This window comes from Elephas maximus, chromosome 4, assembly GCF_024166365.1.
Source record: "Elephas maximus indicus isolate mEleMax1 chromosome 4, mEleMax1 primary haplotype, whole genome shotgun sequence".
Lineage (NCBI taxonomy): Eukaryota > Metazoa > Chordata > Mammalia > Proboscidea > Elephantidae > Elephas > Elephas maximus.
In genome coordinates, this window is record NC_064822.1 from 54986750 (window position 1) to 55006531 (window position 19782).

Sequence of the window (19782 nt, forward strand, 5' to 3'; positions counted from 1 at the left end):
CTTCACTGCCTGGCTAATGCTTGTTTTTGTGGGCTGTCCACTTGATTCTGAGTCATAGCGGCCCTGTGTGACAGTAGAACTGCCGCGCATAGGGTTTCCTACGTTGTAATCTTCATGGGAGCAGATTGCCAGGTCTTTTCTTCATTGGAGCTGCTTACTTATTCTGAAAGACTTAGCTGTTATCTCTCTTAAGTTCATTTTCAGTGAAGAACCCCTGTGGTTTAGGTACTCTTCCTCTGTGTTCCCCAAATTTCTTACGCGTCTCTCTCTCTAATGGCACTTAGTGTGGTACATTCTAACGTTCTGTTTATGTGTCTGCCTTACCACTAGGCTATAAGGTCCTTGAAGGGAGAACTGTTTTATTCATCTTTCCATTTCTACTATCTAGCATAGTGCCTGGCGTATAGAAGATAGGAATATATGTCTGTTGAACAAGTGAACATAACACTTAGGAACTCCACTTTGAAAAAGAGCTATGTCTCCTGGAAGATGTTTGTAGAAACAAACTTGGATTTGCTGACATCGTTTTTTCTTTCTTTTTCTTAGATTAACGTGACAGTGTTAGGTGGATCAACGGCCATCCCACTGCCCCCTCTGTGGGGGTTGCTGATTGTGGTGAAGCATGGAGGAAAGTAAGAATGAGACGACGAATCGAGCTCACATCCTCTTTGACCGGTTTGTCCAGGCCACCACCTGCAAGGGAACTCTGAAGGCCTTTCAAGAGCTCTGTGACTACCTGGAACTGAAGCCCAAGGACTACCGCTCCTTCTATCACAAGCTCAAGTCCAAGCTTAACTACTGGAAAGCCAAAGCCCTCTGGGCAAAGTTGGACAAACGGGGCAGCCATAAAGACTATAAAAAAGGAAAGGCATGCACTAACACTAAGGTAAGGATTTGACTGCCTTCAGGTCCTGGGGTCACTGACCTGAGGGTTTAACCAAATGCCAAAGAGAAGGACTGAGTATAGAGGCAGGCAAACTCTAGCTACAACTTAGCATAGGAGGTCAAGGTTATACCCTATTGAAATTTTGTGGATTCGTTACTTTTGTTCATTTGACTCTTCTATGTACCAGATCCTATTTTAAGCATATTTCATGGATTTCTCATTGAACGGTTAAGGTTTCAACTATTTAAGAACAACCCTGAAGCCAAATGGTGTAGGAATTTTTTCTTTTGCGAAGGCTCTAGTTTGAATTTCACACTGTTATGAGGCCGCAGGTCACGTAGCAAGGAGCCAAGCCCTGTTAGTGTTCTGTCTGAAACTGGCTTCATGGTTGGTAGCATCTCATCTTTATAAAGTCATTATTCCATACTCAGTAATCAGTATAGTATCTGCCAACGTGGGGATTTGCAAAAGGCCTCAGACCTCTCCTCCACTATATTCCAAGGTCTGTTTTGATTCATAAGCAGGTACTTTGTGAACCAAAGTATTTCTGTTGCTTTTTTTTTTTTTTTTTTTTACAATCTAGAGAAATAAGGTTTGCATGAAACAGGTAAACCTGGGCAGAGATCTGAGATGTTCAAACACCTTTATAGGAGTAGGTGTGAGGAAGTAGAGGAGAGGTGCATTTCTTGCTTTCCTCCTTATGTAAGAATGCCTTCTGTGAGAAGTTTCGGAAAAGCTGCCAGGGAAAGGAAGTGGCACATGTCTGTGTGATTGATGATGTTATTATATCCTTTAATGCGTTTTAAATTGTCCTGTGTGTATCTGGCAACGCATCCACAGTGGATTTGCATTTTGATAGATATTTATCAATAAAATTAAAGAAATTCAAAGGCGTAAATTTCATGAATGAGAACTGGACTCTTACTAGGAGTAAAAGGAATTACAGGTGTAAAATAGCATGTCTTCTTTTTGTTTTGTACATATAAGTGTTCAGTTTCACCCTGAGTACTTCCATATAAAATGGATCTTCAAGATCATGTCCCCGGACTTTCAGTCTAGAGATGATGATTTTAGAATTCTTCACAGCAAATAAAATTTCAACTTTCAAAAGTTGCCTCTTGGTTAGACCCATTCCAGGATTCTAAGACTGCCTGGAGTATGTATTGAATAATCTATATCTTCTTGGGCAGAAATCTTCTTGACTTAAAAACCTTCCAAAAGGTCCTTACCTAATGATGAAAGATTAGATGTGATTTTTAAACCATTTGTTGAAATGATGACCATTCAAAAATATTACATATCTGTGAGCCTTACAGGCTGTCCAAAGTGAGCACGTGCTGGGTTTATGTCCAGCACAGACAATTAAAGTCCCCTGTTTCCACAGTAATTACTAGTTCTTATCTCAGCCTATTGCATGCATTCTGCTTTGGCCTAGAAGGATTTGAAGGTTTTTTGATAGTGGGGAGAATACTCCTATCTGGAGGCATTAGGAAAAGGTGGTTCCGAGATTATAAAGCTTGTGTAGAAATGTGAACTTTCTAAATAGGCGCTGCCTTTGCCCTAAAAGTATCTGTGTTTTTTCAGTGTCTCATCATTGGAGCTGGCCCCTGTGGTCTCCGCACAGCCATTGACTTATCCTTACTGGGTGCCAAGGTAGTCGTAATTGAGAAACGAGATGCATTCTCCCGCAACAATGTCTTGCATCTCTGGCCATTCACCATACATGATCTGCGAGGTCTGGGTGCCAAGAAGTTCTATGGCAAGTTCTGTGCTGGAGCCATCGACCATATTAGTAAGTAAAACCAGTTCTCCTGTAGGGTTCCCCCTTCTCCTGCCCACTGCTCAATAAAAAGAGATAGGCAGATTGTCCGAGGACTGAATACTCAACAGCCCAATTTGCTGTCATTAGTATCTATCTTGTAGAAAGCACACTCTGCTTGGAGCTCAAATACATGCAACCCAGTCATTATGTAATGTAGGACTCTTAACTACAAGTGTATCTCCTGTAAAATGAGGAGTTTGGTGTAAGGCTTTCTAATGTAGGTCTTGAACACTTACTGAGCACTTGCAGTGAGCCGGGTAGGCACCGTGGGCCAGGCACTGGGGAAACTGATGACCAGTTTGGGCCTTGACCCACTGATGGGTTTTTAGACATGCAGCTGTCTGTAATGTGATATGATACATTGTCTGCTAATACAAGAACAAAGTGCTATAGGGACACAGTCCTGGAGTCCTAAGCCACACTTAAGGAAGGAGTAGAGTCCTAGCTTGGTCTTGAATGTCAAATTGATAATGAGATTCCTTTGGCAGGGAAGACCTGGGGAAGTGTACAGCCAGGACAGCTCTTGCTTACTCTTGTTATCTCCAAAATGAGCTTGGGCCAATGCTTTTTTATAGAGTGAATATAAGTTCGTGCGGGCAGTGATTTTGTTTTCATGACTGTATGTGACCTATCAGAAAATCAATATAGAACAGAGAGTTTCTGGATTATGAAGTTGGGGTCTTATTTATTGATCACCACAAATGATTCTATGGGAGTCTTATCAAGGAACATATGTCATGAACTCCTCCAGATGTGCCTTGGAAATGCATTCAACCATTAAACCTTTTGCTTGAAGTGGTTGCTCTGTTTTATCAAACTCTGGCCAACAGCTGCCACATTCCGCTGGCAGAGGAAGTGCTCAGCCCATCTGTTGAGTTATAATTTGTGAAGTATCTTGAAACCCACAGTTGTGTGCAAAAATAAACTGTGTGCTAGCATGGGATTTAATGAGCCTTTTGGAGGGTAACTCAGAAGGGTGGTGGTGTGGTAAGCTGGAGGAAATAGCCAACATGACTTAGTGGAGGATTTGCATGTGCTCCCAGAAGATTAGTCATGGACTGCAGGTAGTATTGTCTTCACAGAGGACCAAGGGTCATTAATTCAGTGGATCTGTCTGCCTTATGTCTGAAGGATTTATCTTGGGGCTAAGAGGATTTGAGAGAGATCATGGACTTGATTTTCATCTCCGTATATTGGTGCTGCTGCAGTGTCTGGCACATAGGTACTCATTAGACATTGTAGAAATGAATGACTCTCACCATAATAATGAGTAAGATTTTCAATGATTTTAGGCCTTAGTTTCCCCAACTATACTAGTGGTGGGAGGCGGAATGGTAAGAGAATAAGTTTGGGTTATGGTTTCTGTTTTTCACCTTACGAGAATGTATGGAGATCAGTGAGGTAATACAGTGAAAGAAAGATGCTGTGGGAACCTCAGGGCTAGTTCTGCAGCTTTGTGTCAGACTGTGGAAATCACACCCCTTCTGTCTTCCACGGGAAGAACCATGTCCCATCAGGATTGTAGACTCTGCTAAGTGATGGTGGCTCTAGTGGTTCCTTTAATGCAATCAGGGGAGGAAGAAAATGAGACTTGCTGTTGGTCATAGGCTTCTGGTGGTTTTGAACACCTGCCCTAAGAGGTAGGCATGGCCTTGGGTGTCCCTGTGTGACGTGTCTTTGACCAGATAATGTTTACTGTTTCAAAGAGAGAGAAAGAGCTTCGAGTGAGTGGATGGGTGGGAGTTGGAGCAGTGACAGCTGACCAGTACCCTTTCCTCATTGGGGCTCTCACTGATGTAATCTTTGTATTCATCCAGGTATCCGTCAGCTCCAACTCATACTTTTGAAAGTAGCTTTGATCCTAGGCATTGAAATCCATGTCAATGTAGAATTCCAAGGACTTGTACAGCCTCCTGAGGACCAAGAAAATGAACGTAAGTTGTATTGGAACAGGTGAAGAGTGATGAAAGGGTAATGACTGGGTGAGAAAAGATGAGATTAAGGGAGAAGACTAGAGGAAACTGGGTTATCTCAAAAGATAGCCTCTATCTTTTGAGGACCTTTTAGCTCATTGAGGAGGCCTTTGACATAACATTAGACATGGCAGGCACTATATTTATTATAGAAAATCCTATGTTGGGAAAGGTTCTTTGTGAACCCTCTTCAAGGCTTCTTTCTTTATGTGGTTTGTACCCCATGCATTTACACCTGGTGTTTTTGGCTTGAGGTTTTGTGCAGTCTGCATACTTGGGTATCTAGAGATAGTCTTAGGTGTGTGAATATGGTCTAGGTGGTGACTTTCATTTTGACTTTGGTTCACAGGGATAGGTTGGCGGGCACTGGTGCACCCCAAAACCCATCCTGTATCAGAGTATGAGTTTGAAGTGATCATCGGAGGGGATGGCCGTAGAAACACCTTGGAAGGTATTGGTCCCTCCTCCTTTGCCTGGTTCATAGCAGAGTGAAGGGCGACCCTGTTCCACCTCTGCAGTGAGAGTTGTGTCATCAGAGCCTACACTCCTAAGAATCTGCATGTTTGCTACTTCTAATTGGATGGCAGACTCTAGCCTTCCTCTGGCCAACTGGTACTCGGGTTACTTCTTACAGGGCACTCCTGTCATAGTGCAAGGAGATGAGCTGTACTTCGTGTTGTTGGCGCTACCAGGATTAGATACAGTCAGCCCTTTATATACTTGGGTTCTACATCCACGGATTCAGCCAACTGCAGATCAAAAATACTCAGAAAGATAAAAGAAAATTCCTAAGAGCAAAACTTGAATTCGCCACGCACAAGAACTACACTGAATCCATGTGAATGAAGTGATGTGTAGGCATACTCTGCTGTAGAATCCCAGCATCTCACAGATCCTTAGTCTCCCTTCAGCATTGGTTGTTTGAGCATTATTTGCCTTACATCTTGTCATTATTTCCTAAGTAATACAGTACTGTATAGCAGCTGTTTATATAGCACTTACATTGTTTCAGGTACTATACGTAATCTAGGGATGATTTAAGGAGTACGGGAGGAGGGCGTAGGCTATATTGCAAATACTATGCCATTTTATGCAAGGGACTTGAGCATCCTCAAATTTTGGTATCTGCGGGGGTCCTGGAACCAGTCCCCCATGGATACCAAGGGACAACTGACTGTAAGTATTAATAAGCAGATGCAACCCCCCCCTTTTTTTTTTTAATGAAATCCCTAGTGCTAAGTAATACTCTGGTCAGTCAGATTTCAAACTTGTTAATGCATGGGAGACTTTGACTTCTTTCTTTCATTTTTACATTCTTTGGAAGGTGAACACCTTGCTCTCATATAGGGACGAGCTGCCCTAAACATTGTCCATTGATTCCCATCCCCACTTCCGCTAATGTCTGCCTCAGTCCCTCCCATTTGAAGTGATCCTCCTTCTTCACTAGCCAACCACTGCCACTTCTGTGACAATTTTTTTCGTTCCAGGATTTCGTCGGAAAGAATTTCGTGGCAAATTGGCCATTGCCATTACGGCAAATTTTATTAACCGGAATACGACAGCGGAAGCCAAAGTGGAAGAGATCAGTGGTGTGGCTTTTATATTCAACCAAAAATTTTTCCAGGAACTGAGGGAAGCCACAGGTTGGTGTAGATGCCTCCAAAGCAATAAGGATAGAAATTAAACCACCACCTGTTACTTTTGTCTTGGGGAGTTTGGTGTAGGGTAGGTGGTCCTTGATGTTGTTGCAGTATTGTTGGCCTCTCTGCTCTTTCTGCACCCCCACGCTTTTGTCTTAGCATGTTTCCTGTCATCACTTGCCTCTAGTGTCTTTCTTCATCCGAGCGCTCTGGGTTTTGTTTATTTATCTTTAAATGTTCATACTGCGTTCTACCAACTCCTACCCAGCCACTCACCCCTAGACTGTGAGACTAAGTTACGGTGTTTGTTTGATAGTTCTCTGATTTTATTAAGAACCTGACTTTAGGTGTTGAGGATGTGGTCTTCCTGAGTTCCAGTTTGGGCTTGAAAACAGACCACCTGCTAGATAGGAATTAGACTGTTGCATGAGAACTTTCGAATAGATCAGCTTAGATATTTTGCTGCAACAAAAGCATGCCTTCCTTCTCTGCTTTCTAGAACATGAGTTCTTCCCATTTTCTGCTTTGTAGATTAAATGAATTGAAAAATCAGTAGTTCACCCTCTGCTTCCAGACATAAAGTTGTCTGTCCTGTTCTTAAGTCTAGGAGATTCCCACAGCTTTCCTGATGACTATCAAAGATGTTTAACCTGGTAACTAACTCAAATCTTCTTTCCAGAGGCTGATGTCTTTTTTGGGGTCGTCTCGCCATCTTTATATTTCTGCTTACTGCTGATCATTGGATCATTGTTTTTAGGATATCTTTGAGTGTTGAGTGAATTATGGCACAGTGCAAAGAGAAACAGACCTCCCCTTCTTTTCATGAATTGTGTATGCAGGAAATGAAGAGCCTGGGTTAAGGAATCTTTTTTATTTTCTCCTTCCCTATCTGGAGTTTTGCCCCGTGCTTGCTGTGGACCCGTGTGTAATCTTTCCAGCCACCCTGATGTACCTTCATCTCAGCAAACTCTTACATGCACATGTTTGTGTTCTGGTCACAGGTATTGATTTGGAGAACATCGTCTATTACAAAGATGATACGCACTATTTTGTTATGACAGCCAAAAAGCAGAGTTTACTGGACAAAGGGGTGATTCTGCACGTGAGCACTGGATTTCTTTCAAACCTTTTTTTGTTTTGTTTTGTTGAACGTGGTATGGTTAATGTGATCACCAAGAGAAAAAATTTTTTGCCTGGTGGGTTTTTCCTGCAAGGAACTGAAAATGAGCACCTAACGCGTCTCCTGGGAACACATACTCCTCTTTGGTGTTTTTTAGTTTAACTTAAAAAAACTTTTTTATGGGAATTTTCAAATGTAAACAAAAGTAGAGACAATAGTATAATGAACCCCCATGTGCCCATTATCTGGCTTTACAATTATCAACACATGGCCAGTTCTGTTTCAGTAGTACCCCTGTAGTACCCCTCTAACCATTGGGTTGTTTCATAGCAAGCCTTGGGTATCATTTAATGTTTAAATATTCAGTTTAATTTTAGGTGATTTGGTTTGTGGTTATAGGGAGTTCCATATTTGACTGATTGCTGATTGGTTAATAGACCTTCTTTTGGGAGGTGGGTAAAAAGGGGAGGGAAGGTTGACTAAGAAACAATAATTGATATTTATAGGAGTCTGCCGACAGTTCTGGTTTTACTGCAGGTATAGTTACCAGAGGTCCAGGGGATACTTACTAGATCAGAATATATTTGGCTTATATGGGTGGGCTTCTTCATGATCTAACAACAGGGGCTGAAGCTTATTCTTCTTAGCCAGGTCAAATTTAGGTAACTCCGAGATGTTTATCTGAAATATTAACTCAGAGAATCACAGGGTGGATGGTTTCTTCAGGCAGATTCCTTAAGTCTCATTCTGGTCTCATTGATTTGAATATATTCTGTAGTTGAATGTTTAGCGTTAAAATCCTACAAATGGCACTTCTTCTTAGCAGTCCAGGGAATTACTATCCCCATGTAATGAAAAGGACAGAAGTGTGGCGGCTCCAGATGTGCTGATTCAGGCTTGCACAATTCCCACCAGAAACTCATAGCTGAGTTTCAGGGAGGCCTTTGTCTTTGCGGGATGATGATGAATCCAGTCACTTTAGTCTGGATGACACTACTGCCTTTTCTGAGAACAGACTGGGGAGCAAGCTGATGAGCACGTGCCCAGAACACAAAGTCTCCGTTCCACCCAGGAACCTGTGTCCGGCCTTTGTGTGTTTCTCAGCCTAGTGGTGGAAGGAGAAACAGAACAAAACAGTTTGTACAGCCCATTCTGCCAGAAGTGTCAGCAAGATATATTTGATTGGATGCTTTGTAAAATTGGTTTATTGGTTATTTTGAGCTGTTAATATCGCTATCAGAGAGCAATAGCCAGTGAAACCGGTTGGTATGCAGTGGGACTAAGACTTAAACCTACCATCTTAGGCAGATTATGGTTCCAAAAAACCTGTCACCATCGAGTGGATTCCTACTTATAGTGACCCTATAAGGACAAAGTAGAACTGCCATAGGGTTTCCAAGGAGCAGTTAATAGAGTCAAACTGCCAACTTTTTGGTTAGCCGCCAAGCCAAGTCCTTCACCAGGACTCCAGATCATGGTTATCAGTTGAAATTATGTAGGAACAACTTGAGTGCCAACACCTGATTTCCTTTTTATTTATTAATTTTTTTAGAGGGCAGGACCATGCCTTCTCCGTGTGCTGCTCGTTGTGGCCACTTACTTATATAGAACAAACACTGTTTCCAGCACCAACTTGAGTGTTTGTGTTTTGGCTTTTAACATCTTGTCATGGTAGCTCAGAGTGCCATCAGGAGCACTTGGAAACTTCAGGCTCCACTTAAGGAGAATTAAGAGTTGGCTCCGAACCTCCAGAACAGAAAAGGAGTTTCTCAGTCCTTTATGTGGAAAGCTCTCATCATTGTTTCTTTGTCAACAGGTTTTTGTAGAGCCTTTCAGAATTTTATGTATTATTTTGAAAACCTTTGTTCCCATTTCTATATATCTCTTCCCAGCCTCCTGGGCTACTGTTCCTCCCACCTCCACATCTTGTGGCCCTGAAGCTTTCAGGTTCTTCGTTTGGGTTTGCTGATTATGCAAGGCTCAGTGTTCCTTGTGGTCCCAGATGCCACAGCTATTTGCTACCCAGATAATGACTGCCAGTGATAACATAAACTATAAAATGATTTTTCAGTTCACAAAGCCCCGTCACATAAATTATTTAAGATTCAGCACAACTCTGTGAGGTAGATTGGACAGGATCAAAGAAGTAGTGACTTCCTCAAGGGCACACATTAAATGGAGAAGCCAGGACTATGCTGTGCTCTCTTAGAAACAGCCCTTTTCTTTTTAATTTGTGTAAAAGATTTAATTTTGGAATGTCAAGTCACTTTAGGGGGAAGGGAAAGTCAATGAAGCTGGGTTGTGTCACACATACGTAATGTAGTTCTGGCTGGCTAAGCTTGTATATCCCTGATGGGCTTTTCCATCTTGAGCCTCTTCTCTCTCTGGGGACAGGACTATACTGACACAGAGCTCTTGCTTTCCCGGGAGAATGTGGACCAAGAGGCTCTGCTGAACTATGCCAGGGAGGCGGCAGACTTCTCCACTCAGCAGCAGCTGCCATCTCTGGATTTTGCCATCAATCACTATGGGCAGCCAGACGTGGCCATGTTTGATTTCACTTGTATGTACGCCTCCGAGAATGCTGCCTTGGTGCGGGAACAGAACGGACATCAGTTATTGGTGGCTCTGGTTGGGGACAGCCTCCTTGAGGTGAGTACTAAAGATGGCAGCATTTTGGGGTAGAGGCAGTGGTATCTCTTAGGACCAAATCTGTGTCTTGGGTTGTGAAGTGGGTGTCTAATTCCAAATGTTGTACAGCATAGGTAAACTCCCTACAGGAGTTACACCAAGAACAAGGGGTGGATTACAGGCCACTGGAACCCAGATTTGTTAAGTATGGTTGGAAATTATGCAAATTTTGTGACTTGCCTTTCTACCAATTTGTGACATAATAGAGAAGTCCAGTATCCAAACAGTTGCCAACTCTACTTTCAAGAGCCAACACTATGTTTCTTAGTTTCCCTGTTTTAGAAGGTAATTTATTTTAATTCTTTGTTTTATATCTCCTTCATAGCCTTTCTGGCCAATGGGAACAGGAATAGCCCGGGGCTTTCTAGCTGCAATGGACTCTGCCTGGATGGTACGAAGTTGGTCTCTAGGAACAAGTCCCTTGGAAGTGCTGGCAGAGAGGTAATGGAATGCACCCCTGGGTTCCTTCCCTGAGAAAACTGGGAATGAGGAGTGGTTTACTCTTTAGGCAGAGTACAGGTTCTTTCTTCCTTAACTAAAGATGTTTTCATAATAAGGGAGGAAAGGTAAGACATTAATTCATAAAATCATAGAAACTTAAAGATAATCTGGTCTAACTGCTCCTCTCTCATCCCTTTTCAAATTATATTTGTTACCAACAAATGGTATCTGAATCTTTGTATACTACTGAAAGACAGTGTCTGATTCCTTTATGATAGTTACATGAACAAATAAAAATAGTAAATGAGATCCTCTTGCCCTTAAGCCAGGAAGACTTATATAATGAAGTCAGTGTGGTAGTAGGGAATATACTGACATAGGAGAAGGAATTAAAAGTGACTTTGAATTCAAAGGAAAACACCAAGCTGCTTGTACACGTTATTCACACACCCAGATGTCAGATGTTTTGAAGCAAATTTTGGCAGAGGATATAAAAATTGAAAGATTTGCTGACTGATAAAGAACCAAGGCCTCAGAAGAACTAGAGACAAGATTTCCTGGGTGAAATTGATAGTTGATATCATTTTGTCATTTTAAGTCTGTTACTTAAGTCATTTTGGGTAAAGTTGGTAGCAAGTTCCTATTTTATCAGTGACTTTCTTAAAAATTAAAGTAAATATTGGCATACTTTAAAAAAACAACAAACAATAAATGAGTTACCTTTTAAATTAGAGCTAGGTATTTGTCACTGCCCAAAGCAGTGTGCTTGCTATTCTCATTGGCTCTTAACCAGACCAGATCCTGTGGAATCACTGAGGTAGTGTGTATGGGAAGAGAGGGTTAATGTGGGATTGGTGGAAACCAGTCAAGGATGAGGGTTTGTCATGTCCTTCAGATAATTTGGTGGACTGTCAAGAAATAGAACTATTATAAAAGGAAAGAGGGATGTTTATGGTGCTTTTCACTGCCCTGAATATATTGTATGTCATTGCAGGGAAAGCATTTATAGGTTGCTGCCTCAGACCACCCCTGAGAATGTTAGTAAAAACTTCAGCCAATACAGTATCGACCCTGTCACCAGGTATCCCAATATTAACATCAACTTCCTCCGGCCAAGCCAGGTAAGAGCCGTCTGGTCAGTTATCTACATCTGAGCCCACTCTCAGAACAAATCAGGCCTCTGATGTATTGAAATGTGTATAACCATTAATGCCAAACATATTTGCATGGCACTTCTTTAGTAATCCAAGTAGATGTGCCTCTGAATTGGCTGAGGTAGGTACTATTTCCCATCAACACACTGAGCAGCTAAGGCAAAGAGTTGTTGAATGACTTGCAGAAGATCAAATATGACAAAAATGGTGGATCCAGGACTTTATCCCACACCTCCTAATTCAAACTTGCGTATTCTAGGGGAAAGAGCACTTGTTCAATAGTCAGGAGATGTGACTTCCACTTCCATTTTTGCCACAAATCAACCATGACTTTGGTTATTTCATATTCTCTGAACCTCAGTTTCTTCTCCTGTAAAATGGAAGTAATAATCCTTGCTTATATATGGGATCCTTGTGAGGCCAAGTGAGATTATTCACTTGGAAGAGCTTGGAAAGACAGAACACTCTCTACATGTAAAAGATATTTATATTATTATTGTTGTTAGTCTACTTTTTTGTACTACTGAGGTATTTCTCAGAATCTCTAAATCCTCTTTACTGGATTGAGAATGACACTTTACAAAGCACAATAGCCCCAAAAAGCAGAACAGTTTTTAGAAAACAACCCATTAGACATACTTTACCTTTGTCAAAGTGTGATTTTTATTCACCTTCTAGCTGAAGCTATACCTTAAAAAAAAAAAAAAAAAAAAACCTGTTGCCATCAAGTCGATTCTGACTCATAGCGACCCTGGAGGACAGAGTAGAACTGCCCCATAGGGTTTCCAAGGAGCGCCTGGTGGATTTGAACTGCCAACCCTTTGGTTAGCAGCTGTAGCCCTTAACCACTACACCAGCAGGGTCTCCAGGTATACCTTAAAAAATTAGGCCTTCCGTATTTTTGTATGGTGGGTTTATAGGGTGTTCATAAAATTTGCTGTTAATTGGCTGCATTATTGGTCCAACAGAGGCTGTCTATGGACTGCCATGGCTGAGCAGCTAATTTTTAGCACAGCTTTTTACAGTTTTTGGAGGGTTCAAGATTTATGGAGCTCCTGTTGGGTTTTCCCTACATGACTGTAGCTGTAAATATTTGGGTGTTGTCAGGCTAGTAGCAATCTTACTATCTCTTGCTTAGAACATACAAAAAGCTGTCAGTGAGATCCCTCCTTCATCCATTGAGATTTTTTCGAGTTTCTCCTGTCCCAACAAAGAGATTTTGGTCTTTGGCATCGTCTTAGACCAAACCAAGATTAATATGTATTTGTTTACACAGAATCCTACCTCATTCCATAAAGGGTTTAAAGGGCATCGTTATAGCTTCTGTCAAAACTTTGTCCATCCTGCTGCTATCCCAGCCTTTTATTTCAGTCATTATACTCTTGGATGGGGATTTGTAAACTTGGCATTTAATTTTCCTTCTTTTTGACTCTCTAACTTTCTGCCAGGTGCGCCATTTATATGCTACTGGAGAAACGAAAGACATTCATCTGGAAATGGAGAACCTGGTGAATTCCCGAACTACTCCAAAGCTGACTCGCAATGGTGAGTTCTGGTAATGGCCTTTTTAAATGCAGCTATCTTGTTCAGAGAAGCCTGTACTCATTCATTGACAGTTAATGTGTACAGTACTAAGGCAGTGGTTCTCAACTAGGTATGATTTTACCTCCCAGGGGACATTTGGCAGTGTCTAGAGGTATTATAAGGTCACTATGAGTCAGAATCAACTCGAAGGCAAGGGTTAGTTTTTTCTTTTTTTAAAGAGGCATTTTCAGTTGTCGTAACTAGGGGAGGGTGCTACTGGCATCTAGTGGGTAGAGGCCAAGGATGCTGCTAAATCTCCTACAGTTCACAAGACTGCTCTCCATAACAAAAGATTATATGGCCAAAGTTATCAGTAATGTTGAGGTTGAGAAACCCTAGTTTAAGGTGTTTTGTTGTCACATCCTGTTGAGTTGATTCCGACTCATAGCAGCCCTCTATGACAGAGTAGAACTGCCCCATAGGGTTTTCCAGGCTGTAATCTTTCAGGAGCAGATTGCCAGGTCTTTCTCCCTTGGAGCCGCTGGTGGGTTCAAACCACTGACCTTTTGGTTAGCAGCCAAGCACTTAACCATTGCACCACCAGAGCTCCTGTGGTATTATGGGGATGTAAAGATAAATCGAATACACATGCTGCCCCCTCAAGAGAGGAAGAGAGTTGACCAGATGTGCTGGTCTGACAGAGCCTGGAGAAACCCCACGAGTATGGCCCCCGGACACCCTAACTCAGTATTGAAGTCACTTCCAAGGTTTACCCTTCAGCCAAAGGTTAGATAGGTCTATAGGGCAGACAGTATCATACATGAGGAGTGTGCTTCGTAGTTTAGTCATGTATACGAGACTAAGTGGGTACACAAGCCCAAAGGCAAAGACAAGAAAGCAGGAAGGAACAGGAATACTGAATGAATGGAAACAGGGAACCCAGGTTGGAGAAGGGGAGAGTGTTGACACATCACGGGGTTGGCAACCAATGTCACAAACCAGTTTGTATATTAACTGTTCAATGAGAAACTAATATTCTCTGTACTTTTTCACCTACAGCACAATAAAAAAAAGGGGGGGACTGGAAGAGAGCCAACTAAGGTTATTGAGGAAGATTTTATGGAGGAAGTAGTGACAGCTGTGTCCTAAGCAGGGCTTCAGATCAGTCCTGCCTGGTTCAGTCACGGCTGACAAAGCAAAACCTGAACAGAACTGAATTTTTAAGACATGGGTGAACTGAAACAGGAAAAATTACGGGTCGAAGCCCTGCTAGAAACTTCATCGCCCTCAGAAAATAAGGGCAGCATGCGTGTTGCATAGCAACCAAACTTCTTGACCCCCCCAGAGTCGGAAACAGTGGTGTCTCACTCAGAGATAGTGGCTGACTGCACAGCTTTGAATGTGTGTCACTTTCCACAGTCCTGGCAGTAATCCATTCTCCCTCATCAGGCTCCTGAACAGGCTTACTACGCCTCTTCCAAGTCTCCTGTTCCAGGGCTTCCATCTGTAATTTTTCCCATCCTGCTTATCATTCTGCTTCACCTAAATTTAAAAAATTTGGGTCTATTCCAGTTTTACCTGGTGATTCATGATTGAACTGGTTCGAACTAGTTTGAAGCCCTGGTCCTAAGACAGGCACAGGATACAGTGATAGAGGCAAAGGCCGTTCTGTATTTTGTATGCATTGAGGGGCCCCTGAAGATTTTTTTAAAGGAGAATGACATGAATATATCTGCTCAGCTATGTATAAGATGGATTGTTGAAGGGGAGTGTCAGAGGTAGAGAGACTAGTTAGAAGCACATTGTGATATAATTCAAGCTAAAGGTAATAAAGACCTAAACCTGGTAGTGATGGTGGAGATGGGAAAGGGAGAATGCAGTGAGAACTCTGACTTTGGGACCAGACATAACTGGGCCCCAGTCCAAGGTCTGCCATTTGTGAAGCATGTGGCCTTGGACAGGCTACTTAACATTTCTGAATTTCAGTTTCTTGTCTTTGAAATGGCACTAACAATACCTGCCTCACAATGTGGTCATGAGGATTCTGTGAAGTGTATAACGCTTATTACAATGCCTGGCGTATAGTGGATATTCAAAAATGGTAGCCATTTTGTCATTATTAACTATGTGAGAGAACATTAGGGAGTCAGAAACGATAGACATGGGCAGTTGATGGCACTGTGAGGCAAGAGAGAGGTCATTGTAGATGATGCTGCCATTGATCTAAATAAGAAGTGGGAGGATGAGAAAGCTTGAGAGAACAAGATGATTTGTTCTGTTTTGGACCTTTTGGGGATCTCAAGGTAGATATGATAGCCAACAGGCAATTAGAACACCTTCCTCTTTCTCCACTGGAATGTCATTTCCTAGAAAGCAGAGAGCGTATCTTTGTTGGCTGTCATTATTTCTAGAGCTTGGAATATTGAAGTTGCCTAATACGTATTGGATGGATGGTTATATACAGATTTAGGAGGCATCTGAATTAATTTCTGAAGCCAGGGGATTTATGATGATGGCACTAGCAATGGTTCTGTGTATATTTTCAGAATACGTTTTTACCATGAAAGACTTAAATGAAACATAAGTTTCATGATATGTGGCTTTTTTACCTTGTTATGTTCACAGCTCACTAAATCACTTGATACAGAGCTAAATATTTTCAGCTGCCTTATGTAAAAGAACAGACTGTTTTGAACCCAGATAGGAGTTTGCAGATATCAGAGTTCTTGTGATTAAGAAAAACTGGTGTTTATAAAGGCTTTTCATGCTTTAGAAAATATATCGATGAACTGAAAAACACCCAAGTGTATTAGTTTGCTGATTTAGTTTTTCAAGATCTGATAATTTATAAATACAGGATGCCCAGCCTGGCCTGAGGAGTTGCTCTGGTCTGGGTTCCTGTAATCCTACAGAGTTTAACTTGGCAAATTGGGAAGTGTAAGATCAGGACTTTGTTTGCTATTGGTTTAAAGTGGTGCTAGATAGAGCATATTCTCCCGGTGTTACTTTGAGGGAAAGAGTTTCTTCAGTCAGCTGCCAAGAAGCTCTCTCCAGGGAAATCCTACAACTGTTGCCAGTGAGGGTGACAGCTCAGTAGGTGGCGCTCTTCCACCTAAGTCAGTATCCAAGAGTGCCACAGGGACACGGGGCTTCAGCATGAACAGCTCCAGATCACCCCAGTTGTGGTGTATCATTCTGTTGGGGGTGGAATTTCACCTTGGAATCTGGTAAATTGGTAGTCCACCTAAAATTCCATATCATGGTATCAGTTACATGGCTTTGTATTCCTCATTGTTTCCTTTTGAAAACCAGTGAAAACTATTTTATGCCTACCCTCACTAATTTTTTTTTTTTTACTCCATCTGTCAACCATTATGTAGCTCAGTCCAGGAATGATTAGCTGAATTTTTTAAAACACAGCACATAAGGCAAGAAAAAAAAGGACGAAGACAGAAGTAGCTGAAGGGTGCCTAGCAGATGGGCTGGAAGGTATGGGGGAATAGGGAGAATGTTACTGTTAGAAAAGACCAAAGGCTCCCTGGAGTTACCTAGTGGAGTTATTTTTTATACTTGATGTGTGTACAAAGAGGATCCTATATCAATGTTACTAGGTGACCGTACTTCTAATAATAATTTGTTTTTGTTGTTTTAGAGTCTGTAGCTCGTTCGAGCAAACTGCTGGGTTGGTGCCAAAGGCAGACAGATGGCTACTCCGGGGTAAATGTGACAGATCTCACCATGTCTTGGAAAAGTGGCCTGGCCTTGTGTGCAATTATCCATAGATATCGCCCAGATCTGATGTAAGTCGTGATCAACTTTTGTGTTTTATTTCATATTCCTTAAGAATCTCAGAGCACCCTGCTGTCAAGTGGCCAAATTTTGTGCTGTTGCCTAGAATGAGGTACATAGTAAGAAACATTCTCGAGAAGGCAATGATTAATTTTGATTTAACGGTGTTTAAACTCTGTATGTCAAGCATTATGTAGCTCAAAACAGGAATTTTTAAAATTCAATTAACTGAAGTTTTTTAAAGCATAGCACTCATGAAGTAAAAAACTGGTTTTAACACCCACCTGGGCCTGTTAACTTCACACAAAGGAAAACCCTGTTTATTGGCCCTGGGTTGAACTCTTCATCTTGGCCAGCTATCTTTCCAGTGCTATTGGTCACAAGGGAAACCTGGCTGGAACATTTGGCTAGCTCAAGGCAAATATGTCACTTCCAACAAAACAAAAACCAGTGAATGATTACCCAATTTGAATAGTCCATTGGTATTGTCTCTTTGTTGAGGACTGTGCTTTTTGCCCATGTACTCTGTCAAGCCCACAAAGCTCATGTCACCCTAACTGCCTATACCAGTGCCATCTCTTCTCTTGGTCATTCTTTACTCACCTGTCTGCGAACCCAGGACACTAGGAGGACCCAGGCCAACTGTTGGTGACCAGTGTACTCAGATGTCCCCCATCAGCATTTGTTACCATGGAAGCCAAACAAAATGACTCAGAAACAGAAGCAGAGCATCTTGGTTTCTTTTGGCTGCCTGTCCTTTTCATCATTAGGTCCACTTTTTAAGGGCCCAGTCTTAGTTTCTTTGTTTTGTTTTAATGATTGCTTTATCTTGAAAGACAGTCTCAATTTTTTTTTATACAGTATTGAGCCAAGAGCTAGTAAAAATAGCCTTACATAGTGTGGTTTAGGGAATTTCTGATTGCTTGGATAATGGTAGGTGACCTCTGGGGCTCTATCCCTTAGCTCATCCAGAGGCTGGTAAAAGGTAAGTGAAATTAGGGCTTAATCACTCCAAACAAAAAAAGGAGCGGAGTAGGGGAGAAGCAGCATGAGCTAAGATTGTGATAAATGGCCCATAAGTGCGTTAGGAGGTGGGATAGGTGAATCAGTTCTATCCCAAAGGGAAGGCAAAGGAAAAAAAACACGAAAAACAGAAGTAGCTGAAGGGAGCTTAGCAGATGGGGTGAAGGGGTACATACGGGGGCGTAGGGAGTACATTACTGTTAGAAAAGACCAAACGCTGCCTGGAAAAAAGATTTAGGGGAGTTATCTATGAAGTTATATCAGAACACAAAGCAGTGAGTAGGTAATTTGGCACTGGACTGTAATGACTTCATCCAGGATGAGGCCTCCCTAGTTTAATAGGCTTAATCTACAGAGAAAGCAATTTTAAAACTGAGAAAATGCTATGGGATCAGCAGGTTAACACAAAATAAGGTCTGCCCAGTTAATCTGAACTCACCACAAGAAGAATGCTATCACTCTTTACTCTGATTGAATAGCAAAAAGTTTAAAACCCAGTGGGAAGTGTGAGTTAATCTAAATTCTTGGGAAAACTCAGGAAATTTAGCAATGGAAAAATCTTTTGAGGAAGGTTTTGGAATTTCCCTTCGAGAAGGCTGAGTAAGGTTTACCAGAGCTGATGTAGTACAGTAACAGTTTGTCAGTTCCAAGGGACAAAACAGTGATAATCCCAGGACCTTAAGCAGTCTGATCCAAGTAGGATTTTTGTCATATTTAACATTTGCTTTTTATATTCTTACCACACACGAAGTGCAAGAGAATACATATTAAAGATAGTTCCTATTCTTGAGCTTACATTTTAGCAAGAAATTCATGCTATCAGATAGATGAGAGTAGTTTTTCAATTTTGCCTCTCTTCTTGCCTTTACTGGGTAGATCTTTAATCATTCTCATTAAAAAGAAATGTGTTTCCTTTGTAAAAAGAAGGAGAAAAAGAGATGAGATAAATAGATTTGCTTTCAGATTTCAGTGATGTACTATACCCAGGATTTCAACCGAAAGATCAGTAAATGATGAAGACTCTGTGATACTGTGTTTTCTGGTTTGGGGACAACCAACCCATCTTGACACATTTTCCTTGTCCTGGTTCTCAGAGACTTTGATTCTCTGGATGAGCAGAATGTGGAGAAGAATAACCAACTGGCCTTTGATATTGCCGAGAAGGAACTAGGCATTTCTCCCATCATGACTGGCAAAGAAATGGCCTCTGTGGGGGAGCCTGACAAGCTGTCCATGGTGATGTACTTAACCCAGTTCTATGAGATGTTCAAGGACTCACTCCCCTCCAGTGGTAAGGGCCTGGCTATGACACTGCTCTGAATGGCCACCATCTCTTGCTGTGTTGTTGCCTGGCTTTTCTGTCTTCACCTCCAACTGTGTCCTTCATCAATACCACGAAAAGCAAACCCCAGCTTAGTCTGTGCTTTTTCCAGTAGGCTATCAGGGGAAGTCTCTGGAATTCTGCTTCATTATTTTTCCCTTCTCTAGTGTGTCCTCAAGGAGCCCTGTTGGCACAGTGGTTAAGTGCTCAGCTGCTAACCAAAAGGTCAGCGGTTGGAACCCACCAGCCACACCAAGGGAGAAAGATGTGGCAGTCTGCTTCCATAAAGATGACAGCCTTGGAAATCCTATGGAGCAGTTTTACTCTGTCCTGTAGGGTCTCTATGAGTTAGAATTGATGGCAATGAGATTGGGTTTTTTGAAATATGTCCTCAACCA

General features: G+C 41.8%; 1 protein-coding gene across 11 annotated transcripts in view; it reads left to right on the forward strand.

Annotated features, from left to right (window-relative positions):
- Nucleotides 1-19782, forward strand: part of MICAL3 (microtubule associated monooxygenase, calponin and LIM domain containing 3) — a 241613-nt gene that overhangs the window by 112191 nt on the left and 109640 nt on the right. For 10 of the 11 annotated variants that reach the window (XM_049882102.1, XM_049882099.1, XM_049882105.1 and 7 more), the window contains 12 exons: nt 547-886; nt 2471-2678; nt 4526-4642; nt 5031-5132; nt 6169-6324; nt 7323-7423; nt 9836-10093; nt 10458-10573; nt 11568-11694; nt 13176-13272; nt 16904-17051; nt 19158-19354. In XM_049882102.1, the coding sequence (XP_049738059.1) occupies nt 623-886; nt 2471-2678; nt 4526-4642; nt 5031-5132; nt 6169-6324; nt 7323-7423; nt 9836-10093; nt 10458-10573; nt 11568-11694; nt 13176-13272; nt 16904-17051; nt 19158-19354 (1891 nt within the window). In that variant the 5' untranslated portion in view covers nt 547-622. The remainder of the gene's footprint in view (nt 1-546; nt 887-2470; nt 2679-4525; nt 4643-5030; nt 5133-6168; nt 6325-7322; nt 7424-9835; nt 10094-10457; nt 10574-11567; nt 11695-13175; nt 13273-16903; nt 17052-19157; nt 19355-19782) is intronic. The other variant, XM_049882110.1, reaches the window with a different exon arrangement.